At 39.7% G+C, this 23,709-nt stretch overlaps 1 protein-coding gene and 2 pseudogenes across 1 annotated transcript; 1 reads left to right on the top strand and 2 right to left on the bottom strand.

Moving 5' to 3' along the window:
• Nucleotides 1–10,812: 10,812 nt before the first annotated feature.
• On the bottom strand, nt 10,813–12,190 carry LOC140931694 (uncharacterized). Its single transcript, XM_073381463.1, has 2 exons — nt 10,945–12,190; nt 10,813–10,886 (listed from the first exon to the last, which is right to left on the bottom strand). The coding sequence occupies exons 1-2, from the start codon at nt 12,188–12,190 to the stop codon at nt 10,813–10,815; spliced, it is 1,320 nt and encodes a 439-aa protein (XP_073237564.1).
• A 5,691-nt stretch (nt 12,191–17,881) lies between these two features.
• On the top strand, nt 17,882–20,966 carry LOC140931693 (uncharacterized; annotated as a pseudogene).
• A 1,737-nt stretch (nt 20,967–22,703) lies between these two features.
• LOC140931692 (uncharacterized) overlaps nt 22,704–23,709 on the bottom strand; it is an 8,542-nt pseudogene continuing 7,536 nt past the window's right edge.

Genomic DNA, 23,709 nt, shown 5'->3' with positions numbered 1-23,709 from the left:
ACTACCCTTAAAAAGTATTTTTCAGCAAAATTCCTAGGACTAAATAGGTTAAACAGTACTGTAGTAGCAGTTTGGTAGGTAAAAATGAGTGAGTTTCAAAAAAACAAAACAGTGATGAGCCACTATGCACTCTATGCAGAAACACATCATCTCCTTACCTGAGTCTTTAACTGTATTTATACCAGTCTTTTGCCATCGTCACGAACGTTTTGCGCAAAATAACATGCCAAACGGTACACAGGTCAACTCAAATAGATTTTTTCCAATCAAATTCATATTTATGAGGGCCATCTAAATTACCGTTTGACGTACCTCTCAGAATTTGATTTTGTTCAGAACACAACGTTTTGCAGCTTCAGGGTCTTTGAAGTGAGCTGTCATCTTTTTGTCAGGAAACGACTCTTCCGTTATCTCCTCCATGGCTGAAAGAATTTGTCTTTCAGTGTTTCATAGAGGAATAGAACTATACAGGAAAGCATAAACGAAAATCTCTAAATCCAGGTTTAATTGTACATGACATAGAATGTGCCAGAACATACGGTGCGGTACAAAAATGATGTAAGGTCCTCAAAAACACTTTTCTTCGTTTTCAAGGTTCTCAAGGTTTTCATCTGAATTCTAACCGGGTGATCAGCCCAGTAACAATCATAGTTGTGGTTCACACAAGAAATAAGCTAAGTTTAAAATCTTCAACACTTCGTGTTATTAAAGTTGGATATGCCCATGATTTTATTAAGAGACTACGACTATCATACTTAACTGCTTGAAGCTCATCAGAAAAGAAAGAAACAGAGATATTCGCTTTAATCACGGGGCAGTCATTTTGTTTTGACATCACAGAATTTCCGAAAGATAAAGCATTGAGAAAGCAATGGATTTATAAAATTCGGCGAGATGTCGGCAAGAATTTCAAGGTAAGTTATTGAATTGAATTGCATCTGTGTCCTTTCTGTAAGTAATCCGTTGTTTTAGTACGGCACTCATGAAATGCTTTTTTAGGGTGCGTTCGACTGACCCTATTCCGGAATAAGAATACATTCCGGATTATTCCAGAATAGCCATTCCATCCTTTCGTCAATAAAACGATTATTCCGTTTCTGGAATAATGCCCGCGACATAACACGCAGACAGCTGTTTTCCGAAGGAAAATACAAATTTCCGTAACATCGTGAACAGCAACATGGCGGCGACATTGAAGGTCATTGTTGCAGGTTTTGCAACTTTTGTTGAAGAATTTCTCGAGGAGGAATCTGTACAAGAGGAAGAAGATGTCTTAGAAGAGTTTCTGCCCCTGTTTTATGCAAATAACTTGTTGTCAGAGCGGCGTCAAGCGGTTCGCATCGAAGGTTATGCGGAAACTGTTGTTCCCAATTATAATTTGTCAGAGTTTCGCAGCCATTTTCGCATTTCGGCGGACACATTTGAACAGCTTGTTGTAGAACTTGGAAACTGTCCAGAGCTTCCTACTGGCCCGCAGCACGGAGGTAGAGAGCCGATAAGTGTTGAGAAGCACTTGTTGATTACATTGTGGTTTCTTGGAAATCAAGAATCAATAAGATCAATATCAGACAGATTCAATGTAACGAAGAGCTCAGTATTTACGTGTGTCAACAGAGTTTGCAAAGCGCTGAAAAATAACATCACTGGCCAGGTTATTGTGTGGCCGAACCAGGCAAGAGCTCAGGTGATCATGGAAGGTTTTCGTAAGCACAAAGGACTGCCCGGCATAAGAGGTGCTATTGATGGATCGCATATTCCTGTAAAAGCACCGCAGGAGTGTCCCGAGAATTACATAAACAGAAAAAATTTTCACTCAGTCAACTTGACTGCCATCTGCGACGATGAAATGCGCTTTCTCGACTGTTATGCTGGTTGGCCCGGTAGTGTGCATGACTCAAAAGAGTTTTTAAAAATTCAGATTTCTATAAAACTGTCAATGACAAATTCCAAGATGATTCCTACCTCCTGGGGGATTCCGCATACACTTTGGAGACCTGGATGATAACACCCTTTAAAGATCGTGGCAATTTAACACCTCAGCAGCTGAGATTCAATTTCATCCATTCATCTACAAGAATGGTTATTGAAACGGCCTTTTCCTTGCTAAAGGGAAGATTTCGCAGACTGAAATACCTGGACATGTTACGAATCCAGGATATTCCAACAGTAATAATTGCTGCATGCACCTTACATAATGTATGCCTTGACAGCGGTGATCAATGGGAAGACTTTATGGGTGATATAGAAGAGGAAGTTAATGGTTTTGAAAATATCTTGACTCCAGGTTGTCATGCAGTTGCCAAGCGTAATGAGCTCATGCAGAATTACTGTTAAGTTCTGTTGCTGTTGTAAAAAATCTACTATCTGGTGATGGTTGAAAATTTTCCTTACACTTGACTTCTTGTCTGCTCCACCTGTAATAGTAATTTATATATATTAGGGACCGGCCATTATTTAGCGGGTTTTCTTTTTTGTAGTTCAATAAAGACACTTTAGTTCAAGAACGACAACAAAGTTCAATAACTACTACATGAGTTCAGAAACTGATACAAGCAACAATGTTTGTTTATTTAGTTAATATTAAGGAGGGGGTCCATCGGGACTGGGAGTGCGGGGCGCCGGCCCCTTTTTTAGCATATTTTTTTTATTTTATGCATAATCGGACTGTACGTTATTGACAGGTATGTCAGGTGACATTGTTCATCCTTTGAAATCTTTTGGGCTTGCTTAGCATTGTCTCATCCTCCAGCTTGCTTACTTTCATTCTCCACCCAACATAGCTTTGTGGCAAAATCTCAGAAGGCGTGTCTTGGCAAAGCCGTAGTCATCCCACGAACACAGGCAGCCCAATAATTTAGCCTCCTTGTTTTACTGTCTATACTGATAAATTATATTCCTCAACGCTCAGTCATTGTTATGGTTTATTGTAGATGGCTTTTTGCGGATAGATTAACAAATTCTCATTTAGTTATTGGTTATTGGTCCGAGAATAGGTCTACATTTGTATATAGGTTGATGGGTTCTCATTTAGTTACGGGTTATTGATTCCAGAAGAGAAATTTGTATTTAAATTACTTTGTTAATGCACCTGAGGTTTTAAAGTTGTAAAAATAAGGGGCTGTATATTCTTTTGTTAGTGGGGGAGGGGAGGGGGCGGGATTAGTTTGTGGTGTAGTTTAGGGAGTTGGTGTGGAAACATTTAATTTAAGAGATGCTGAATACGCGATATGGGATTATACTGATAATAGTATCGATATTTTTAGAGATATTAACATGTAATTCGGGGTTATATTGTCTATGTTTATTTATTTTCTATACCTGGATTTTTGTATGTCTATAAATATCTTTTTTTATAATTTATCTGATAGGTTGCAAAATAAAGTGTTTCCTTGAGCGAGAAGGTTCTGTGGATGGTGAGGACTGATACTAGTGCATGGTGGTGAAGAATGTTTGCTGTGTCGGGTGGAGGGGGTGCCTGCCAATTGGAAGCCTGTACAGAACCAGTATGGGTGATAAATTTCACAGAGATAGTGGTGTAATATAGGAAAGCGATGGATGGAGACATAGGTGTGGATACGGTGGAAAAGGAAAAGATTCTACAGGATGCGAGAAATAAGTTTATTTGCTACATATTCAGGTTCGCCTCTGGACACAACTAATAAGGACTTCGCATGCCATTCCCTTACCAATAACAATTTGTACTAGAAAACTTGATTTGCATAATAAATTTTAACAAAGGTCATGCTGCTGTTTGAATCTCTTTTTATATTTCTTTCCATTTTTTGGTTTCTGCCAAAATTTGGTTGGCCAAGCGGCCAAGCTGCCCCGCCATTAGTTGTAGCTGGGCAGCCACCCGCTTGGCTTCTATGGTGGCATTTCTAATTTCTGTGGCTTTTTGCACCAATTTTTCTTCCTTTTCCTTCAGTTCTTTTTCCTTCTTTTTTAATTCTTTCTTCCTTTCTTCCGTCTCTATTGCAGCTGGACAACTGCGGACTTCTAGCTCCTCCTCTGGGGACAGCTGCAAAAATGATTCACCCACCTATATAGCTTTTCTATTATTTGTTAGCTTATCTTTTCCCGGACCGCACGATTATGTGATACGATGAGCTCATCCTTTTTAAACTGACACGGAAGCTTGGACTTTTAGTGTATTTTACCCAGACAGTAGTTTAAGACCACAATTGTAATTTCATTCTTGTTTTATTATAACAGGTGGAGGGGGGAGGGGGCTTCTACAAATGTAATAAATGTCCCTGTAATATATGTAATGATTGCCATTTGCACCAACCCCTTATAATGCTAAAAAAGCCAAAATAATTATAAGGGGTGAGAAATCAAATTTGCATTTACCTGTTATTGTACAAATCCTGCTTACTAGCCAGTCAAAAAATTGTGTTTCTTTGAACAGCTTGAATCATCCATCCAGAAGATGTCTCCATTTTCTGGAAAATAACATTCACTTATTCAAACTGCCCTGCACCATAATATGACAATGAAGGGAACAATATCTTTCATCAGAAAGAATCTACAAAGTCACCTTGTATGAACATTTGTTTGCTCCTGTAGTACAGGCTTCCTCAGATTTGTCATTTACTCTTGCCACAATTATTGATGCCACCGTATTATGGTAATTATAAGTTTATTGCCACACCTACATCATGCTCTCAGCTGCTTTATAGCCATACTCCCCTTTGAAGCTATATTATATATTATGTTTGCACACTGTCCTTCCCGCACAAATTCAACCAGCCCAAATCTGCTCTAAAACAAAGTTCAATGAACTGTGTTCCTATGCCAAGAACTGTTCAGTGTTCTTAAATTCAATGTTGAGCAGTAAACTCAAGCAAAATGGGAATTTAAGAAAAAAAAACTGTATTAGCTTTCAGGAAAAAACCCCTATGGGCACATGTAGTAACATTACTTGTTACTTGGATGTTTATACCAATCATGATCAACATGTAGTCTGTCAGCTAGCAGCATTTCTAAACAAAATTTATAACTGTGTTATGCAGAATTTTCAGAGTATGTTGTAATTACCCAGCACATCAGATAAAGCCATTCCCTTTCTATGAAATACTCCATAACATCTGCCACAAATTTTAAAAATTGTCTTTTAATAATAAGTAGTATAAAATCATTTTATATCTTGCATTAACATGAACTTTATAAACTGTTTCACTTCAAATATATAAATAACATATAATAAATATCCTTGGTTTTGAAATAATACTTTAAAATGTCTGTTAAAAGATTTCAGCAGATAAAAGTAACTTGTTGAACATTTGCAACTTTATAGTCCATATGCAGTAATATGTTGTTCAAAAATTGACGGGCAAAGTAAAAGCCAGTTTCAAGAGCTGGAATTCATTTGTTTAAATCCTTTAGGACACCCAAGATGCCAGAGAGCAGCTCCATTTTATCTCTGTGGTGTTTTTCAGCCTTTTCTCGCTGAGCCTCCTGCTCGACACGTTTCTGCTCTGCATAGTCCTTAAACCATGCAAGACATTCGTTTCGTCCACCAGAGCCTGTCGCGTCGTAGAGCTGCTTGCCACTGTCTTACGTTTCTTCGTAGCTGTGCTTGTTTCAGGTGTTCTTTCCTTGACATCATCGTCGCTTGACTTCTCTGACTTCGCAGAATCGTTCTCAGGACACCTTAAGGAGTCGCCTTGCCCTGAGCTGCTTGCCGTGGCATATGGCCTAACATTAGGCCAGTAGCCATACACTTCTGATAGCTCCTTATAAAATGGACATTCTCTTCTTTCGTTGCCAGTTTGACTGTTATGATCTTTGCATTTGCGAAAGCCAAGGGTGAGAGCTTTCCATTTGCCTTCGCACTGGTCAGCCCGCGGCGAAATATTTCGACCACTCTCGACACTCTCCGCTTGCATTATCGCCACAATCACTTCCCAGACTTGTTTCTTCTTGTAGTTAACATTTTGGAACATCTCTTTCTTTTCTTCATACAAGGAAATGAGGAGAAGGGTCTCTTCCCGACTCCTGGAGTATCCTTTTTTGAGTAAAATTTTGTTTTGCTCGCACGCAGCGGAAGCCATTTTGTTTGTTGATTTGAAAAAAAACGCGAAGCATGACGTCATTATTCCGGATTATTCCAAGTATTCTGCTCTCTGGAGCAGAATGTTTGGAATACATTCCATGTATTCCGGAATTGGAATAGCGTCTCAATCGAACGGTTGTTCGGGTTTATTCCTATTATTCTTATTCCGGAATAGTGTCAATCAAACGCACCCTTAATAATTCCCGTTTGATTTCAGATAACTGAGAGCACGAGAGTTTGCTCTGCGCATTTCAAGCAGTTGAGAAGAATGCAGTTCCAAGCATTTTCAACTGGGTGACTTCTTCAAGCAGAGAAAGTCTCCTAAAGAACGCCAGTTTCAACACATGCAGTTTGACAAGTCACCGCCTGCTTGTGCTACAGGGAAATCACTGGAAATTTATATAGTTTTTTTTAGAGCTATAAGGAAGGGCCGTCTTTTTCTTTTGTCAATTGCTAGTATCAACCTCGAGCCATGAAGAAAGTGATTGGTTTAGCAGAGATGACACCATGGAGGTCCAATCAGAAGTCTCATCTGATAGCCAACTCGAAATTGTTGAAGAGTTGTCTGAAATTAGTTACACACCCACTTTAAATGGTCATGACTACATTTACTTCGTTGTTCCTGAAGTATCTGCAGAGGAAATGCTGGAGGCAGCACAGAGGAGAATCAAAAAGCTAGAGGCGGTTCTCGAAAAGCAAATGTTACTTGTGCAGCTGCAAATGAAACCTAACAGCACCATAAGGTTTTACACAGATCTTCCCTCTTTTGAAGGTCTTGTAGCAACATTTAGAGCACTCCGACCTAATGCACAAAATATGTATTCCTGGTCTCAAATGCAGCGCCTCAGGAATAGAGGGATGAGGGTTGCTAAAGGGCTCAGAATTTATACCTTATATGCTTAGAAGGACATTTGTTAATTTTTAACAGAATTGGAATAACCCAAGTTGTATTATTTGGTTTAATAATGGACCATCAAACAAATTTAATCATGGTTGTCAGATGTATTCTCAATTCTTGGGTGGAAATGGACAAGAGACCTTTTAAGGCATGTGTGTTTTTTTACTTGTCATCCTTGCATCATAGGTATTCCCAAAATAAATGAATCAAAGTTGTTTTTCTGCTCTGTACTATTAGACCTGTTAAAGGCATGTGTGGGTTTTCCCGAGAGATGACTGTTGCTGTCACAACAAATATTGAGAGCAAGGAGCTCAAAAGATGTCAAAGTGCAAGCATTGGATATAAAAAGCATCCAAGGGCTGGAACCTCAGATGATGTTGAAGGGTTTATTGCACTTTTCCATCGATTTTTAGGAATGATATTCACAGTCAAGGAGCTAAAAGCCCTGTGGCCCTTGATTGTGACGTACACTTTTGCTTTAAAATTTTTGTAAATTGAGTGAAAATCAGTCATTCCAGGTTCTTCATACTTATATTCAGTCTCAAAATAAGGGTAAAATAAAAAAACCCTGCAAAATGCTGTCTAAAAAGCTGATGTGTCAGTACAGGGGATTATTGTTATAACCAAGATGACAGTGAATGGCTGTTACAAACCTCCTTTTTATTGATTTAATGATACATTCATGGATAAATCAGGGCATCAGGGGTATTAAAGGGGATAAACTGTTAGCAGATAAATATTGTGGTGTGTTGTTAACTTAAATTTTTAACATTTTCTTGACAAATATTTATTCAGGGAATTTTGCAAGAGACTTTGATGAAGATGTAGAGCCACATAAACATCCCCTTCGACTATGTGCGATTATCGGAGGCGAAACGAAGAGTGGAGGCCAAGTATATATTCAAGGTTATACAATTTAATTGTTAAAGGAGATTACATGAGCAAGGCCTAAGGTCAACTGAACTATTGAACAATCATATCAGGATATATAAGTCGAGCGCGGTTACTAAGTAAGAGGATTAAGGGCTAATCCCACATCCCCCTTTCTAGACATTTTGGTACTTCTATAATAATGTCTCTGTGCAAAGTTCTTTAACGATAGGAAGGGAGTAAATCAAGTATTTCGATCACGAAACGAATCACTTATAACAAATGTTCTTTCAGTCCTAATCAAAACCTAATCTCTTGGGCGGGTTAACTTTTCTTCCGGAACGAGTAGTGTTTCCAGGAACGGGAACTGGAATGGAAGACTTTTGAGCAGACCGTAAAGCATCTTTCTTCTCTGCCGGAACAGGTGGCTGACCCTTAGAAGTTTCGGGAGGATCGGGTAAAGGGCTTCCTGCTGTGTACTTTGCTTCCTTAGGATTTGGATTGAGCTGCCGTCTGTTTCTTCTAACCGTTGCGTTACTGTCAGTGTCAAGGTAATAGGAACGTGGCTCTGGTGTTTTGGCTACTACTACTGCGTTCTCTTTACGATCAGGGATATAAACACGAACGCCTGGTGACAGATGACTTAGCTCTTTAACTGCATATCGTCGGTTGTAATCTTTTGTTTGCTCGGTCTTAATTTTGGCTTCCTTTTCACGCAATTTCGTTAACTCAGGCCATTGCGGTGTTAGTTTAGACGGGGTAGTTGGAAGGGTGGTGTGTAGTCGCCTTCCCATGCATAATTCGGCTGGGCTGAATCCGTTTTCAAGTGGGGTAGCTCTGTAAGCGAGTAGTGCTTCATATGGATCGTCGGATTTAGTAAGGAGGTTTTTAGTTGTTTGCACCATACGTTCGGCTTCTCCGTTGCTTTGGGGGTATTTTGGACTGCTGGTAATGTGTGTGAATCCCCAGTCTTCTGCAAATTTGGCGAATTCCGCTGAGGAATACTGTGGTCCGTTATCGGAGATCACGGTTTCTGGAATTCCATGGCGCGCGAAAATCGCTTTTAGGTGATTGATCACTTCTTGAAAGGTGGATTTTCGAAGTAGTCCAATTTCACAATATCACGAGAAGTAATCTACCACGAGGACGAATTCTTGTCCTTTCCATTCAAATAGATCGGTTCCTGCTTTCTGGAATGGACGCTCGGGTAACTGTGAAGGAATCATGGGCTCTGCACAATTAGTTTTCGTCTTGATGCAAGTAGGGCATTCTCTGACAAGATCTTCTATCTGCTTGCTGAGATTCGGCCACCAGACACCACTTTTCGCCCTTTCGCGGCATTTCTGGATGCCTTGATGACCTGTGTGTATCTTGTCTAATACATCGAGCCTTAACACTGAGGGAATGATGACTCTGTCGTCTTTCATTAGGATTCCCTGCTGAACAGTGATTTCTGCTCTGTACTGCCAGTATGGTTGGAGTGAACAATTCAGGTGATGTTTCTCTGGCCTGCCTTCACTGCAGAACAGCTTAAGCTTTGAACAAACTTCATCTTCATCCTGATGAAGCCGTATTTCTTGCAAGTGGCGTTCTGTAGTTGGCAGGCATTCTACTATGTGTGAGACATAGAGGTTTAAATCTTCATTAAGTTGCTTCTCGTCTTTCGTGAGACTTCGGTGAAGCGGCACTCTTGATAAGGTATCAGCTGTGGTGAGATCTTTTCCGGGTACATGGACTATTTGGTACGAGTAGCGCATAAGTCGCATCCGGAACCTCTGAATACGTGGTGGCAGTCCTGGAGACATTTAGATCCTAGTAACGGCACCAACGGCTTGTGGTCCGTTTCGATAAGGAACTCTTTACCGAGGACAAAGTCGGAAAACTTTCGCAAGTCCAAGTAGTTGCGAGTGCTTCTTTCTCTATCTGAGCGTATCTTTGTTCAGTAGACGTCATAGAGCGTGAAGCGTAGGCGATTGGCTTCTTTGTGTCATCCTCTTGGACTTGTAAGAGGACTGCTCCTAATCCATACAACGAGGCGTCGGCAGATACAATAGTTTCTTTCTCGGAGCAGTAATGAGCGAGAACTGGCGCTTGAGTCATTTCTTTCTTCAGGCGAGAGAAAGATTCTTCTTGAGCTTGGCCCCGGTGCCATTCGTTCTTGCTTGAAAGGAGATCGCGAAGAGGCATAGTCTTCTCGGATAGGTTTTCGATGAACTTCTGTTGGTGGTTGATCATACCCAGGAATCTTCGTAGTTCTGCAACATTTTGCGGTCTCTCCATCTTTTCCATAGCTGCAGTCTTGTCTGGATCGGGGCCTGTTCCTTGAGCGCTGAGACTATCGCCGCGAACTTCAATTGTTTCCTTGAAAATTCGCACTTCTCTGGGTTCAGGGTGATTCTTGCTCTGATCAATCTTGTTAAAACTGCATCAAGTCGTTCATCGTGTTCTTTTTGCGTCTTTCCATGCAGAAGGATGTCATCCATAATGCAAATCACTCCTTCCAAACCTTCCAGCTCGTTTAGCATTCTCTTTTGGAATCGTTCTGGTGCTGATTTTAAACCAAAGGGGAGTCGCTGAAAACAATATCTGCCAAAGGGAGTCAGAAACGTCAGGAGTTGAGAGTTGTCTGCTAGCTTCTCCTGCCAAAAACCGGAATTTGCGTCAATTTTTGTGAACACTGTGGACTCCCCGATCTCTCCTAGCAAGGCGTCAATCTTTGGAAGAGGATACGTTTCACGGCAAACGTTTTCATTTAGCTTTGTCAGATCCACACATATTCGGAGTTTCCCGTTTGATTTAGGTACTGTGACCATTCCAGCGCACCAGTTTGTAGGCTTGTCAACCTTTCTGATTACTCCCAGCTTCTCCATTCTAGCAAGTTCTTCCTTTACTTTGCTTTTCATTGGTAATGGAATACGTCTTGGGGTCATGATTGCAAACGGTTGAGCGTGTGACTTCAACTTGATTTCATATTCTCCCTCAAGTTCTCCTAGTCCATGGAACAGTTGAGGGTATTTCGCTTTAATCCTTTCTTCGTAACTTTGACTTTGGATTTCATTGATTCTAGCCAATAAATTTAGCTTTTCAATCGCTGGCTGTCCCAGAAGAGGCTCCTTTAAACCTTTGACAACATAAATATCTTCCGTCACGCACATTTCTCCCAGGGATAAAGTATCACGAACTGTTCCCATTACACGAAGACCATTGTGATCGGCTCCAAAGAGTCTTTTAGAGGTGGAGTGCAGTTTTCCTAAGTCGCATTGGCGAAAAACTTCTTCAGGAATAACTGTGACATCCGCGCCGGTATCAATCTTGAAATTTATTTCGGAGTTTCCTATTAATAGATTTGTACGCCATTTCTCTGATGTTTCGATTGCGTTGACAACTTCATTGACGGTCATTACAGAGATATCATCTTCGTCCGAATCTTCACCAACCCTATGGACTCGTTTTGAAGATTTGCAGACCTTGGAATAATGACCCTTTTTGTTGCACGCGTTGCAGGTAGCATCTTTGGCTGGGCAATGCTGAGGAGGGTGACCTGGCTGAGCTCCGCATCTGTAACACGATTTTTGCTTCGTTTTCAAAGAACCTCCAAAATGCTTGGGTTTTGGACTTCGACGTTTGTTTTCTGGAACTTTCCTGTCATGTACTTCCGATATGTCGGCGGAACTTGAGTTGTTTTGAAGAATTTGATCTTGATGTTTCGTGATTTCGGCGGATTTAACTTCTTTAATTACTTGATCCAGAGTTAAATTGTCATTTGCCATCAATCGTCGCCTGAGATTAGAATCTCGCAAACCAGCTATTATTTGAGTGTGCACCATTTGGTCACGAAGGTCCCCAAAAGAGCAGAGGTCGGCTCTTTTCTGAAGTTCTTCTATAAAGGTGAGGACCAATTCTTTGTCTTGCTGAAAGCGTCTTACGAACTGTGTTCTCTCGAAGACTAAAGTGACTTTTCCTTTAAAATGATCCTTGAATTTTTGTTTGACATTTGCGTACAAGATATCTTCCCCTACCAGTTTGAAACTGTCATAAATGTCGGCGGCATTATTTCCCATTACGTAAATAAGCGTATTGATGCCCACTTTATCTGACAGCTCATCACGTTCCGTAGCTGCTTCAAATAATTCATATCGCTTGATCCAGTGGTCCCAATCGTCTGTTTTGGGATCAAACTTAGCCGGAGGAGGAATATTAAAACTGGCTGCGGCCATTTTCACGCTTCCACTTTGTGGGTTATTCGTCTGTATTGAGCCCGTTAAACTCGATGCCTCTGCAGCTGTGGGCGGTGACGTGACTGGCGTGCTTGGCGTGCTTGATTCCTCGATTCTTTCTTCGTTTGGACCTTCAGCGTTGGAATTCATTCACACGATGTGAAATACAGTGGCGAAACAAATTTCTTTTCCGCTACTTCTTGTTCCTGCTGTAGGATCCCACTTCTGACACCATGTGCGATTATCCGAGGCGAAACGAAGAGTGGAGGCCAGGTATATATTCAAGGTTATACAATTTAATTGTTAAAGGAGATTACATGAGCAAGGCCTAAGGTCAACTGAACTATTGAACAATCATATCAGGATATATAAGTCGAGCGCGGTTACTAAGTAAGAGGATTAAGGGCTAATCCCACAGACTACACCGGTTGACTATGAATAGAAGAGAAGACTATGCAATCTTTACTGCAGGGAGAAGTTTCCCACCCGCTATGAAACAGACAACTATCAGACACAGGATTCACCATCCAGTTGTTGATGTTGCCCCTTATTAGCTCAGATTAATTTCAACCCTTTTCTGATTGGGTAATGATGTCAGAGACCATAAATTGGTGAAGTATTGGTATATGTAGTATGCAATCTTTCCTCAAGGCATGACAGAGGTGATAACAGTACAAAACTAATAGCATGGTTGTTGCTGATAAAGATGTTGCAAGAATTCCAATAACTGTTATATTTTTTTTGTCCAGTGCACAGTTCATGAAATGTTTCCCTACTGCATGGGACTTTCATCAGATGCAACTACTCAATTACAATGAGAAATGGTTTTCTACCTCTATAAGATTGGCCTTATATAATATGATTGGTGAAGAGAGAAAAAAAAGGCAAATACCTCACCTTTACTAAACCAACATTGCAGTCAAGGCAGGTCGAGCTTACCTGTCGAGATTGCATAAATGAATTGCTAAGTGTATCTTGTTCTCAACTCCTCAGATGTCGTCTTACCATTCTCTGGCTGAACATCCTATACATTTATCTGTGGGAGATAAACCCCTCGAGCGTGTTCACTGTATTAAATTACTTGGGGTTCACTTGACTGACACCTTGAAGTGGGATGATCATGTCAAGCATCTCGCCTCATCTTGTTATGGTGTCCTTGCTGCACTGAGGAAAATCAAGAACTTTACAAACTACCATCTTAGAAAACATTTAGTTGAATGTCTGGTTCTATCTCGCCTAGACTTTAATGATACAATCTTCTATCCAATTACTGATTGCCTTTCAAAAAGGTTACAGCCCATCCAGTTTGCGGCAGCCAGTTTTGTTTTTGGACGCTATGTGAACAAGATTGACTTTATTCTTAAGTTAGGCTGGTTGCCTATGAAAGAACGTAGAGAATGGCACGTTCTAAAGGCCGCGCACAAAGCTGTATACTCTCATGATTGGCCCAGAAACCTTCAGCTTGAGCAAGTAAGACATGCTAGAAATTTACGGTCATCAAGTACCATACATCTAGTTATTCCCCACACCTCGGACACTTTTCAGTATAGCGCGGCAGCCCTCTTCAATTGTCTGCCATCCAATGTTAAATGTTGTGATAATTTTAAATCCTTCAGTAAGCAAACATTATGTATTTTGAGGGAGCGCTGCTGGAATAGGGCGGAATGATTTCTTGCCTAGTTTTAGATAATGTATGTATTCATTGTATAATTACATTTTACTGATTATTACCTAGCTTTTTACAAATTTATAATTCAGATTTATGTTAATTTCCTCATTTTACTTTTATATCAGGCGAAGAGCCATACCATGGACGTACTGATACTTAACTGTTGTTATTATTATTATTATTATTATTATTATTATTATTATCATTCCTGCAAGTGTAATGAGTAGTGAATTGTTCACAATAATTACCCTATGTTCTTGTGAACGGATGAAATATTGTTTTAAAGACATTCACATCAAATTGTAAAAACTGGGCTGGTAGAAATTTCGTGGCTACCTCGTGTGTGAACTCACTCCTCATTATGTATCCAGGAGTACAGAGATGAAACTAAAATCTACAACTACCAACAAGAACATGTCTATTCACAGGACTAGTGTATATCAATCAGTCCAGGGCTCAAAATAATTTTTGGATGGTGTCCGGTTACAATTACCAACCAAAGAAAACCTTACTTGGTCAACTATCGCTTTGATGTAAAACGTGAGTTAAAAGATAGCCTAAGATTCACATTTCAGGATTTGACCTTTTCTTATTTTAAGAACAAGTGTGTGACCAGTCAACATGTCCGGCAGGTTATATCTTATTCTGTTGAAAACAGATTATTTTGAGCCCTGCTGTGAAATCTAATCAGTTGAGGCCGTGGTTTTCAAGTGAATTCAAGTTATGATTTTACACTGAGATGCCTGTTATCAATATGGAATAGTCACTAAAGCAACCTCAAATTAACGTGTCTCTTATTAATATTACATAATAAAAAATAGCATTATGATATGTTGATACAAGGATTATATTTGTTGTTAGTGTCATCTTTTTCCCATTTGCCTTTCTTTAAAATGGGCACTGTGGCAAAAAGTGTACAGTCTTTTCCCTGTGGCATCCACAAGAGTTACGCTTAATAATTCTCCCTTTTTAAGGGCTCTTACTAACTTGGGAACTTTAACCAGGGGGCAATAACGCAGAACATATTTTTTTTCTAAATGCTTCAGTTGGAAGCAAAGGGCATTCTTGTCTTTAATATTGTCCGGTTCATCACTTTCTGATCCAACCTCGTGATCCCCCTCTACTCCATCAGCTTCACCTTCCAATGGGTCACAGTATGTTGAAAAAGAGACCAGACAGCAAGGTACATTTGGCATTTTCCCACAGTTGCAGTGGCCTGCACTGCATATGTCAACTTGTGGAAGAAAATCTTCCACAGCATCTGTATTTGGTGCCTGAGTTGGTGGGACAGGCTGTGAGGCTGGTGTTGGAATGATTGAGTAGTTCCACAGCAAAGTTCGCTTGAAATGTCTCGCCATCTCTGGGATCTTAAGGATCTATGAACTATTTCATAAAACAAACAGCAACTAATTTGTCAGCTAAGATTATTCAACATGAAACATGCATTCGAGAAAGTTAGACATATTCAATTCTACCTTCTTACTGACAAAATTATTATATCAAGTGACAGATATTTTTTAAAAACTGTAATCATTCTCTCGTTCTTAAGGGATGAAAAAAACCAATTCCTCACATCAAAAATGTCTCAGATCAAGAAAGTCTGAATCATCAGCGTTCAAACATATATAATTGACATCAGCAAGAATAGTTTTCTGAACGTTTTGAATGCCAAATTATATCTGGAGGAAAAACATCTGAGAGCTTCGTTCTCCTTGAAACCTTATGAGAACTATTTTATCAGAAAGAAAGGCCAGACAGCTAACTAACGCTCAAACAAGAACAAGCGAACACTGTTTTTGATTAGAAAGGAAAATTTCATGTGAGAGTCTCTAAAATATAAAACTCACCATAAAGTCACAACTGCTGTCCATCTGCACGAGCGCTGGACTTCGCAAACCATTGAAGAACTATGAAATATGCTTGCCAGTTACCATTATTGGCATAAAGGCCACTCGCCGAACACTCAGTTCTTTGGTAACACTCACGTGGATTTGTCTGCAGACAACTTGTATGCAGGAAAATTTAAGAGGAATTAAAGTCAGATCTTCCTCTGACACAGAGTGAACAAAGAGAAGCGGCCGCCCTTTAAAAACCTTGGCCATCGCGTTTGGATTCGCTTTCACCGCCATCTTGATCTTACTCTCACGAGAGCTGGCATGAACTGCTGATGTCACGAAGGAACGTGATGACATACTTGGTATTACAATGCATTGTGGGAAGGCAGTCGTTCCTCCTCTGGCCATACCCTTACAAAACTTGGCTCAGGATTGAGCCCCTCAATATTGGACTGAGGATATTTGGTAATTGGATCGAAGTGAGGTCATCCTCAAAAGGCTTGTATACAGTGCTAGAGACACCAGAAACTTTTCTCTTTTTTTACCTGTGTTGGCTGCTCAGCTGGATTTCGAGCTTTCTGGGTGATAACATCCACAGCTGGGCGTGGTTTAATGCCATCAACTCTGCTAGGGATATGCCAAGTCTGTAAATCAAACATTCGTCAAACTAGGGTATCTAAAAGATAGTAATGCTGTGGCACATTCTGTTGAGACTGACATTAGTTAGGCTTAAAAGAATCCGAAATGACCTTGAATGTCTTAATTAACATGTTGGAAAGTAATAATTACCATCAGTCTTTCACAAAAAGTCATGGGAACGTTGTTTAGAAAATGATCAAATGGTTATCAACTCTGGTTCCACAGTAAACTTTAGGAAATGATAGAAATTCAGATTGTTTATTCATATATTTAATATACAGCATACTATCTTTTTTCTGGAAACACGATACTTTTCTTGCTTCTTATTGCACTTTATTAAATAACAGTTTTTTAGGTATATATTAATAGAAAACAACAACACCAGAAAACAGAAGAGAAAAGAAAGACGGAGAAAAAGATAAGGTACTGAGTAGGACTTGAACCCGTACCTTTGGCTCGACATGAGAAAAGTGATGAATTCGAAAGTTCGTCCCACCTTATACATTTCTCTTAAATCCTGATTATGTTAATGCTCGCTGGCTTCGCTCACTCTGCAGCAAATATTACAACAAAGTCATTGTCTAAAACTTTATATTTTTTTAGGTTATAGACTGTGTACAGACGTCCCCCCCTCCCTCAGAAAAAATCGGGAGAAAAGACGTCTGTGAATCGCCGACGATAATCGTGTTCCCGTTTCTCCAGAATGTTGGGGACAGTCTCTGATTGGTTGTAATGTTAATGCCATGACACAAGTAATTTCCGGTGTTGCAATTGGTGAATGAATCCCACAATAGATTCCCCGGGGAAAAACTCAGTCTTTGTGGACAGTTTACTGCATTTATGTTTGTTGACTTTAATTTAGCCTCACTGGAATAGGCATGTGAAATTAAGACCACCAATGTTTGCTGCACCGGCTGTGGGTGGACGTCAGAAATCAACGCTTAATCAGAGATCTTATATCTGAATTTTAGCGTGGACATTGCATGAAGATGTTCAGCTAGCCAGCCTGTGTACAGACGCCAGGGCTATTTTTTGGCCTACATGTGCCGGTCATGACTCATAGAATTAGGTAAAAGTAAGGTTATTGTAGTTTCTTGCTGAAGAGAAATGAACGATCCTTTACATGAAACCTACTCAAAATCATTGAATGGATCAACTCCTGCATAAACGCTTGACTGGAAATGTAAACAGTGCTTCTGAGATCAAAATTCGGTCAAACCAAAAACCACACGAAACTGATGTACAGTAACAGACAGACTTTATGAGCTAAAAAATAATAATAAACTTCAAGAGCACGAAATACTCGTTTTAAATGACATTTTAGCTAGATATTCTAGTTAGAGCCTAGCTTAGCAATAAATGTTGACAACATCCGAGAGAATAACTGTGTACGTGCTCTAAAAGAGTCCCCAGTCGTGTTGGTCTGTCAACACCTTTTCAACTGTCAGATGAAACAACAACAAAAAATAATTTATCCAAATGTATACCGGAACACGATTAACCACGGCGATTCACAGACGTCTCTTCTCCCGATTTTTTCTGAGGGAGGGGGGACGTCTGGACACAGGCTATTAGGTTAAAATATTCTTTGTTTGCACGTGACATCAGCATAAATTAAAAACCAGGTGTGCGCCATTTTGGGAGATAACCAACCCACGTGTATTCATAAGCCGGAATCAAAATTCTGCCTCTTTAATTATGCCACATCTTTGTGCGGTGTATGGATGCAGTCATAATTCAAAACGTGAGAAGGGACTGTTTAAATTCTTTGGTTTTCCTTCTGTTATTTGGAACCAAGGAGAAGAAACAAGAAAACAAACGGAAAAACGGCGACGAAGATGGTTGGCGAATGTTAATCGCGCAGATCTCGATGCCAAAAAGCTCGATCATTATCACTTTTGCAGCAACCATTTTATCTCAGGTAAAACCAATTTTCAAATTATCGAATACAATGACAGGTTCAAAATTCACTAGCGGTATTTTTTGTTAAGTTATCCATTTGTTTTGTTACCGGGTCCCCATCGAGTCTGTATGATAACACAAACCGTGATTGGGCACCATCCTGAAACATCGGGTATGATAAAATAAAAAACACTAACCTTGCTTGTGAACGTGATGCCCGAGCCAAGGAACGTAGTCGGAAACGAAAGATTGAAGAAGAAGAAGAAGCGGAACAAGCAAAGCAAATGGCGAAAGAAGAGCCCGATGTTCAGCTGTGCAAAGAATCTACGGATGAATCAGCGAGCCAACCCCAAGGTAAACAAATAAATATCCTTCTTACTTTTTATTCAGATCACAATATGTATAAAAAACAGTCACAGTTTCTTAAATATATTTGTATTTTATTTACCGCGAAGAAGAAAACACGGTTTGGTTTGTGGACACGTGTGAGTATTAAGATTCACTGAAACCCATAAGCAAGATTCCTATTGAAATCACTCCTAACTTTAATGTTCCCGGATACTTCCAGGTAAGTACAGGTTCCAGATTAAACTGCTTATATGCTACATAAGATCATAGTCAGATCTTTGATTTGACTAAAAAATATCAGAATTTTGACAAAATTGTTCATGTAAAGGTATCGAAGTTCTCAGTACTTAAAAAATGCAATGTTCTTAAACTATAAACTATGTTTACAACTACACAGATCCATTTCCCGACACAGACAATGACAAAGGCTGTCAGTCAAATGTTACTACATCAGATGCACAGTGTCAGACAAGCCTTACAGTGGAGGATATGGAGAGGGAAGCATGTTTTATTCGAAACTCTACAACAGAACTTAACGAGTTAAAGAAACAACTACTGAATATAGAGATATCTCGACAGGCATTCTCTAAAAATGATGAGAAAACTAAGTTTTATACTGGTATTCCAGATTTTGTTTTACTGACTCACGTTTTTAATTTATTTGCGCCACCTGTCAAGCATACATCTACCAATGTCCTCTCGCAGTTTCAAGAATTTTTAATTACTTTAATGAAGCTTAAGTAGCGCTTCGCCTAAGACGGAAAGTGAAAACAATAGGCTGGTGGTACCGGGAACCGTTGGAGAGTTACTAATTAGATTAGTAATTCAATTTTTTATTGATCACAGAAACAGCGCGAAATTCAAACGAGCGTTCATCAAAAAATAATCCTTACAGAGTGATTTCAAACCTAAATTTAACATGTTACATACATATTAACGAAACAATTAAACCAAGTAATTTTCAGAAAATTTGTATTTGAGGAAATTTATCAAAATTCGTCAAGACTACTTGGGTGCTCAAAATACCTGTTATCTTTCCTATCTGCGATGACAGAAACGTCATTTACAGCCAACATCATTGGCTGAAGTTTTTGCGCATAAACCTGACACCAAATTGCGCGTTTCCCAGCATCAGAATGAAACAATGAAAAATAATGTGAAATGCGTTCGCAATAATCCCTACGCGATTTGCGCGAATCTTTTTTTTACATAGCTATAAATTTCAACCCTGAACTGCGCGAATCTTTTCAGAAAAGATCAAAGTCTGACAAGGCGTCTATTGCATCCACAAAGTAATCACCTCCCTCGAAACCAATGTCCAGAGTTAGGCGTCCATTTCCAAGTCGGGGAAAAGTTCTTGTCAGAAACAATAGTTCTTTTGCCGGCAGCCTTATTCCTCTCGCACGGATATCTCGTAAGGAAGAACAGGAACACAAACAAGCCACCGCAAGAACGCTCAACTGATCGTTGAAGGAGATGTTTATTTTTCTCAAACAGGGAAGGAAACTTTTAGCTTTGAATATCGCTCCTTCAGATATTCTGCTGCAGCTTTCAATGTTCACCATCTCAAGATGTTAAGCTGTTCCAACAAGTTTAAGGAAATCACCTGATGAGATCATGGTTCTTGTTAGGTTTATCCACGTTAACTCTGAGAAATAACGTAGCGGAATATTTCGATACTGCTTTCCTGTGTCGGCTAAGTGAAGTTGTTGGCAATGATGGAATGCTTTGGCAGTTGATTTGCGGCCTTGGAATACAAATCGCCACCAGGCAAGACAAACAGACGATGCACTCACAAGATCTTCTGGCTCAAGATACTAAAAAACAAGAGGTGAAAAGAAGAGAACTTCGATCATTCTGACCACGTTTCGTGTAACAAATACGTACGTGATTGAAATCTCTCACGCAGTGGTGTTCTAATCACAACGTACGAAAAATTGTCACCTTGCGATTGGAAGAATCCTCTGTTGTTTTTCCGGTCATTTTCTATTGTTGCTCTTCTTTTCAGGCTGAGCTCATCATAAAGTCCGATCTGCTAGGTTATTACTTGTTGTGAACACACAAGATGGACAAAAGGCAAGTCATCGAAACATACTTTATGGACGTTTTTGATAGCTTTGATTAGGATGCATTCAAATTTGCGATATTCATTTTTTCCCTATTTTCTATCCGCAATCCAGGAAAAGATCCAGTCAACCACGTGGAGACGAAGGCTCAGGATCCAAAAGTGTCAAGACTGATGTGTAAGTAGACTACGATTATTACGGACAACCTTTTTTGCAAGTAATTATTGTTGTAAATTCTCAAAACCGTTTTTTTTGGCACATAGAAGGCAACTGAGAGGATGGAACTGCGAGAGATGTATGGACAAAACAAGCCGTCACCCAAAAAACATCTACTTTCTGAGGGACTGAAAATGGGGAAAAACTTTCAACAATTGGCAGACGAACTGAAGGTCGCCCAAGCCACGGCAGAGGTGTATGGTATCGATTGTCTTGGACCACCAGACAATGGCCAAGTATCTGGCTATTAGCGTAGAGTCATTTGAACGGATAAAGGGCGAAATAATGTCAAGCAACGACAGGAGACTACATACTGTGCGGGACAACCTGGAGGAATTTAGTTACAATCAGATAAGATTTGTTTTAGCTTGCCAAATCCAGGACCAGGACTTGTAACCTTTGATACACGTCTACCTACTTTCAGATAATTTCATGCCTATCTGTGAATAACCTTATAAGCATTTTCTGATCCCTTTGATTGAAAGGAAATTCGGTTTGGAAATAGTGATTCCTCTGCATTATTTGCCAACAGTGCTCTCAGGATGCAGTCGAGTAAGGAGACTCTGTCATATAATTTCTTAATCGCAGACCTTTTGTATTTTTTCTAGTTTTCTCTTATCTATGAATTACTATCGTTTCTGGCGATACGTGATATTGCCTTACTTTCGATATTTCCCAATTTTCATTTTTTTATTTTGGAAATCAGTTTGTAATACAGTACTTGCCAGATAAAACTTTTGTTTCACTTAAGTTGGCGTTTCTTCATAAATTTTTCTTTATCTCTTCTTTTTTTATCCAAATCCGTTCAATCTTTTCAAATGTGAGAGCCGCAAGTGAATGAAGCTGCAGATCCCTTTAACTACCACCCCCCCTCCCCTACCCCCTTCAAGAAAAAACAAACAAACAAAAACGGGATGTAAACACTGGGCAGTTAAGGAAGTTCAAAGAGAAGAAGAAAATAAAGGAAAACCAACAAGCTTTATTAGAAAAGTAAACTCGAGTACTGAATCAAATTTCCTGAACTATCTACTCAAGGTTATGTATTGAGCAAAAAGTCTTGAAAAGCTGAAATGGGGGAGTTGCAAACATAAAAATGACAAAAAATATTTACAGTCTTATGTTTTCCATTTACATAGCCATTTTCTGCTTCAATGCCTATAATAGCAACACCAAGCTTTTACTTCCATGAGCACTCCACACCCAACCCCTCCCACAACTCAAACAATTGTCAGTTGCATTGGACATAATAACAACTATTTCAAAACACTGGTTAACTCAACATTATGTAAATCAGTTTTCTTGGTTAGCCTATTGTGGCCCCTGGAACCATGTTAGGTCCTTTCTCACCATTAGAAACTAGTTTTGGTGGCACAGATTTACATGCACTATTCCGTTGGTTTTTTCAAAACACTTTTTTCAAAAAAATTTCATGGCGTACTCTTAAAATTTCTCTCTGCAGAACCAGGTTAACTATTTTGGAAACAGGAAAATTACCCTTAAAACTGAATCTTTATGATCAAAATTTAATTGTACTTTGATTCGTATTCATCATTAAATTACCACGGTCAAAACAAAGTATAGTAAAAAATGAAGGGATAAAAATGAGAAATAAAAGGAGACTGTTGCCTGGTAATGTTGTGGTTCAATTTTCATTTTACTTTGATTTGTATATGGTAATATAATAATAAAGACACTATAAAGGCATTTAGATTTTTGGAACCAGGCATCAAGTAAAACCACAATAGATTTGCATACTTGGTTGCATCAGGGCTGTCACTAAGGGTACACCACAGGCCATTACTATCATTAGAAACATAGGGAAAATAGAACTAAAAGAAAATTCTACCTGTTTGATCCACCTTTTACTAATAATTATTCTAGCATATATCCGAGCACAATTTGAAATCTTAGTGACAGCCCTACTGCAGGGAATAATGCAAACTATCTTAGGGAATCTGAACCCCATTTTGTCCACAGTTTAATTTTGCTCAAAAGTAACCAACTGTGGTCAATGAGCAAATAGCAAGACCCACACCATGACTTTTTCTTAGCATGTCATTGACCCAGTTTGAAAATTTTTGAGCCTGGTGACCCTGGTTAGGGTCACTTCGAGCAACCAAGGCTCCATGGTGGCCATGAATATGAGAGTCAAAGAAAATCAAAGTTTCATTACTGTCTACAATGATAATCATTGTTTTGTCATTGACCACTAACACATGTAATGACTGCTTCTGTTGGAGAATCAAGTTTATCACTGCAGCAAACTGATTCAGTGGATCCGCACCGAACACATTATACTCCTGCACAATACCACTGATGTGACAGTGGTCACCAATTGCAGAAACAGTATCTTCCACATCAACATCAATCCTCTCACCTCCAAACAGTTCATCATGAAAATCGTTTCCAGTCCTGATGGCTTCTATTACAGCTGCCTCCTATTGTCTGGTGAGGGGTTGACCAACAGCTGGCGTAGGTAAACTGGACTGGCGATAAATGGAACCAAAGCAAAGCACAATAAAAGAGCATGCATTGCTACCATTTCTGCCATCGACTGTTGACTGACTGACAATACTAGGAAATAACCACTCTGTGATGCCACATCCAACGTCTGTTCCAGTTTCAGATGGTGTCATTACAGGTGTTGTGTTAGATGCTGATATAGTACTGGGGCGTACAGAAAGTGATGGTGTGGCTGGGGGTGCTGCTGCTGGTGCTAGTGCTGGGGATGGTGCCGTGGGTGCTATTGTAACTGCAAATACAGGTGTAGATGAAGTATTCAAGCTTACAGGAAGTGATGTGGATGGAGGTGCTGGTGCTGTGGGTGCACCTGTAGATATTGATGCTGGATATGAGGATGGAGTTGATGAGGGGAGTGAAGAACCTGTGGACCTTGTCAGTCCAGATTCTGAAGAAGGGTTCGGTTGATTGGCATTTCGAGCAGGCAGTGTTTTGCGGGCGTTTTGGATGCCTGCAGCCATACTCTCCATTTCT

This window comes from Porites lutea, chromosome 3 (genome assembly GCF_958299795.1).
Source record: "Porites lutea chromosome 3, jaPorLute2.1, whole genome shotgun sequence".
Taxonomy (NCBI): Eukaryota; Metazoa; Cnidaria; class Anthozoa; order Scleractinia; family Poritidae; genus Porites; species Porites lutea.
The sequence above is the reverse complement of the archived record's forward strand: the minus strand, read 5'-3'. Positions and strand labels throughout refer to the sequence as shown.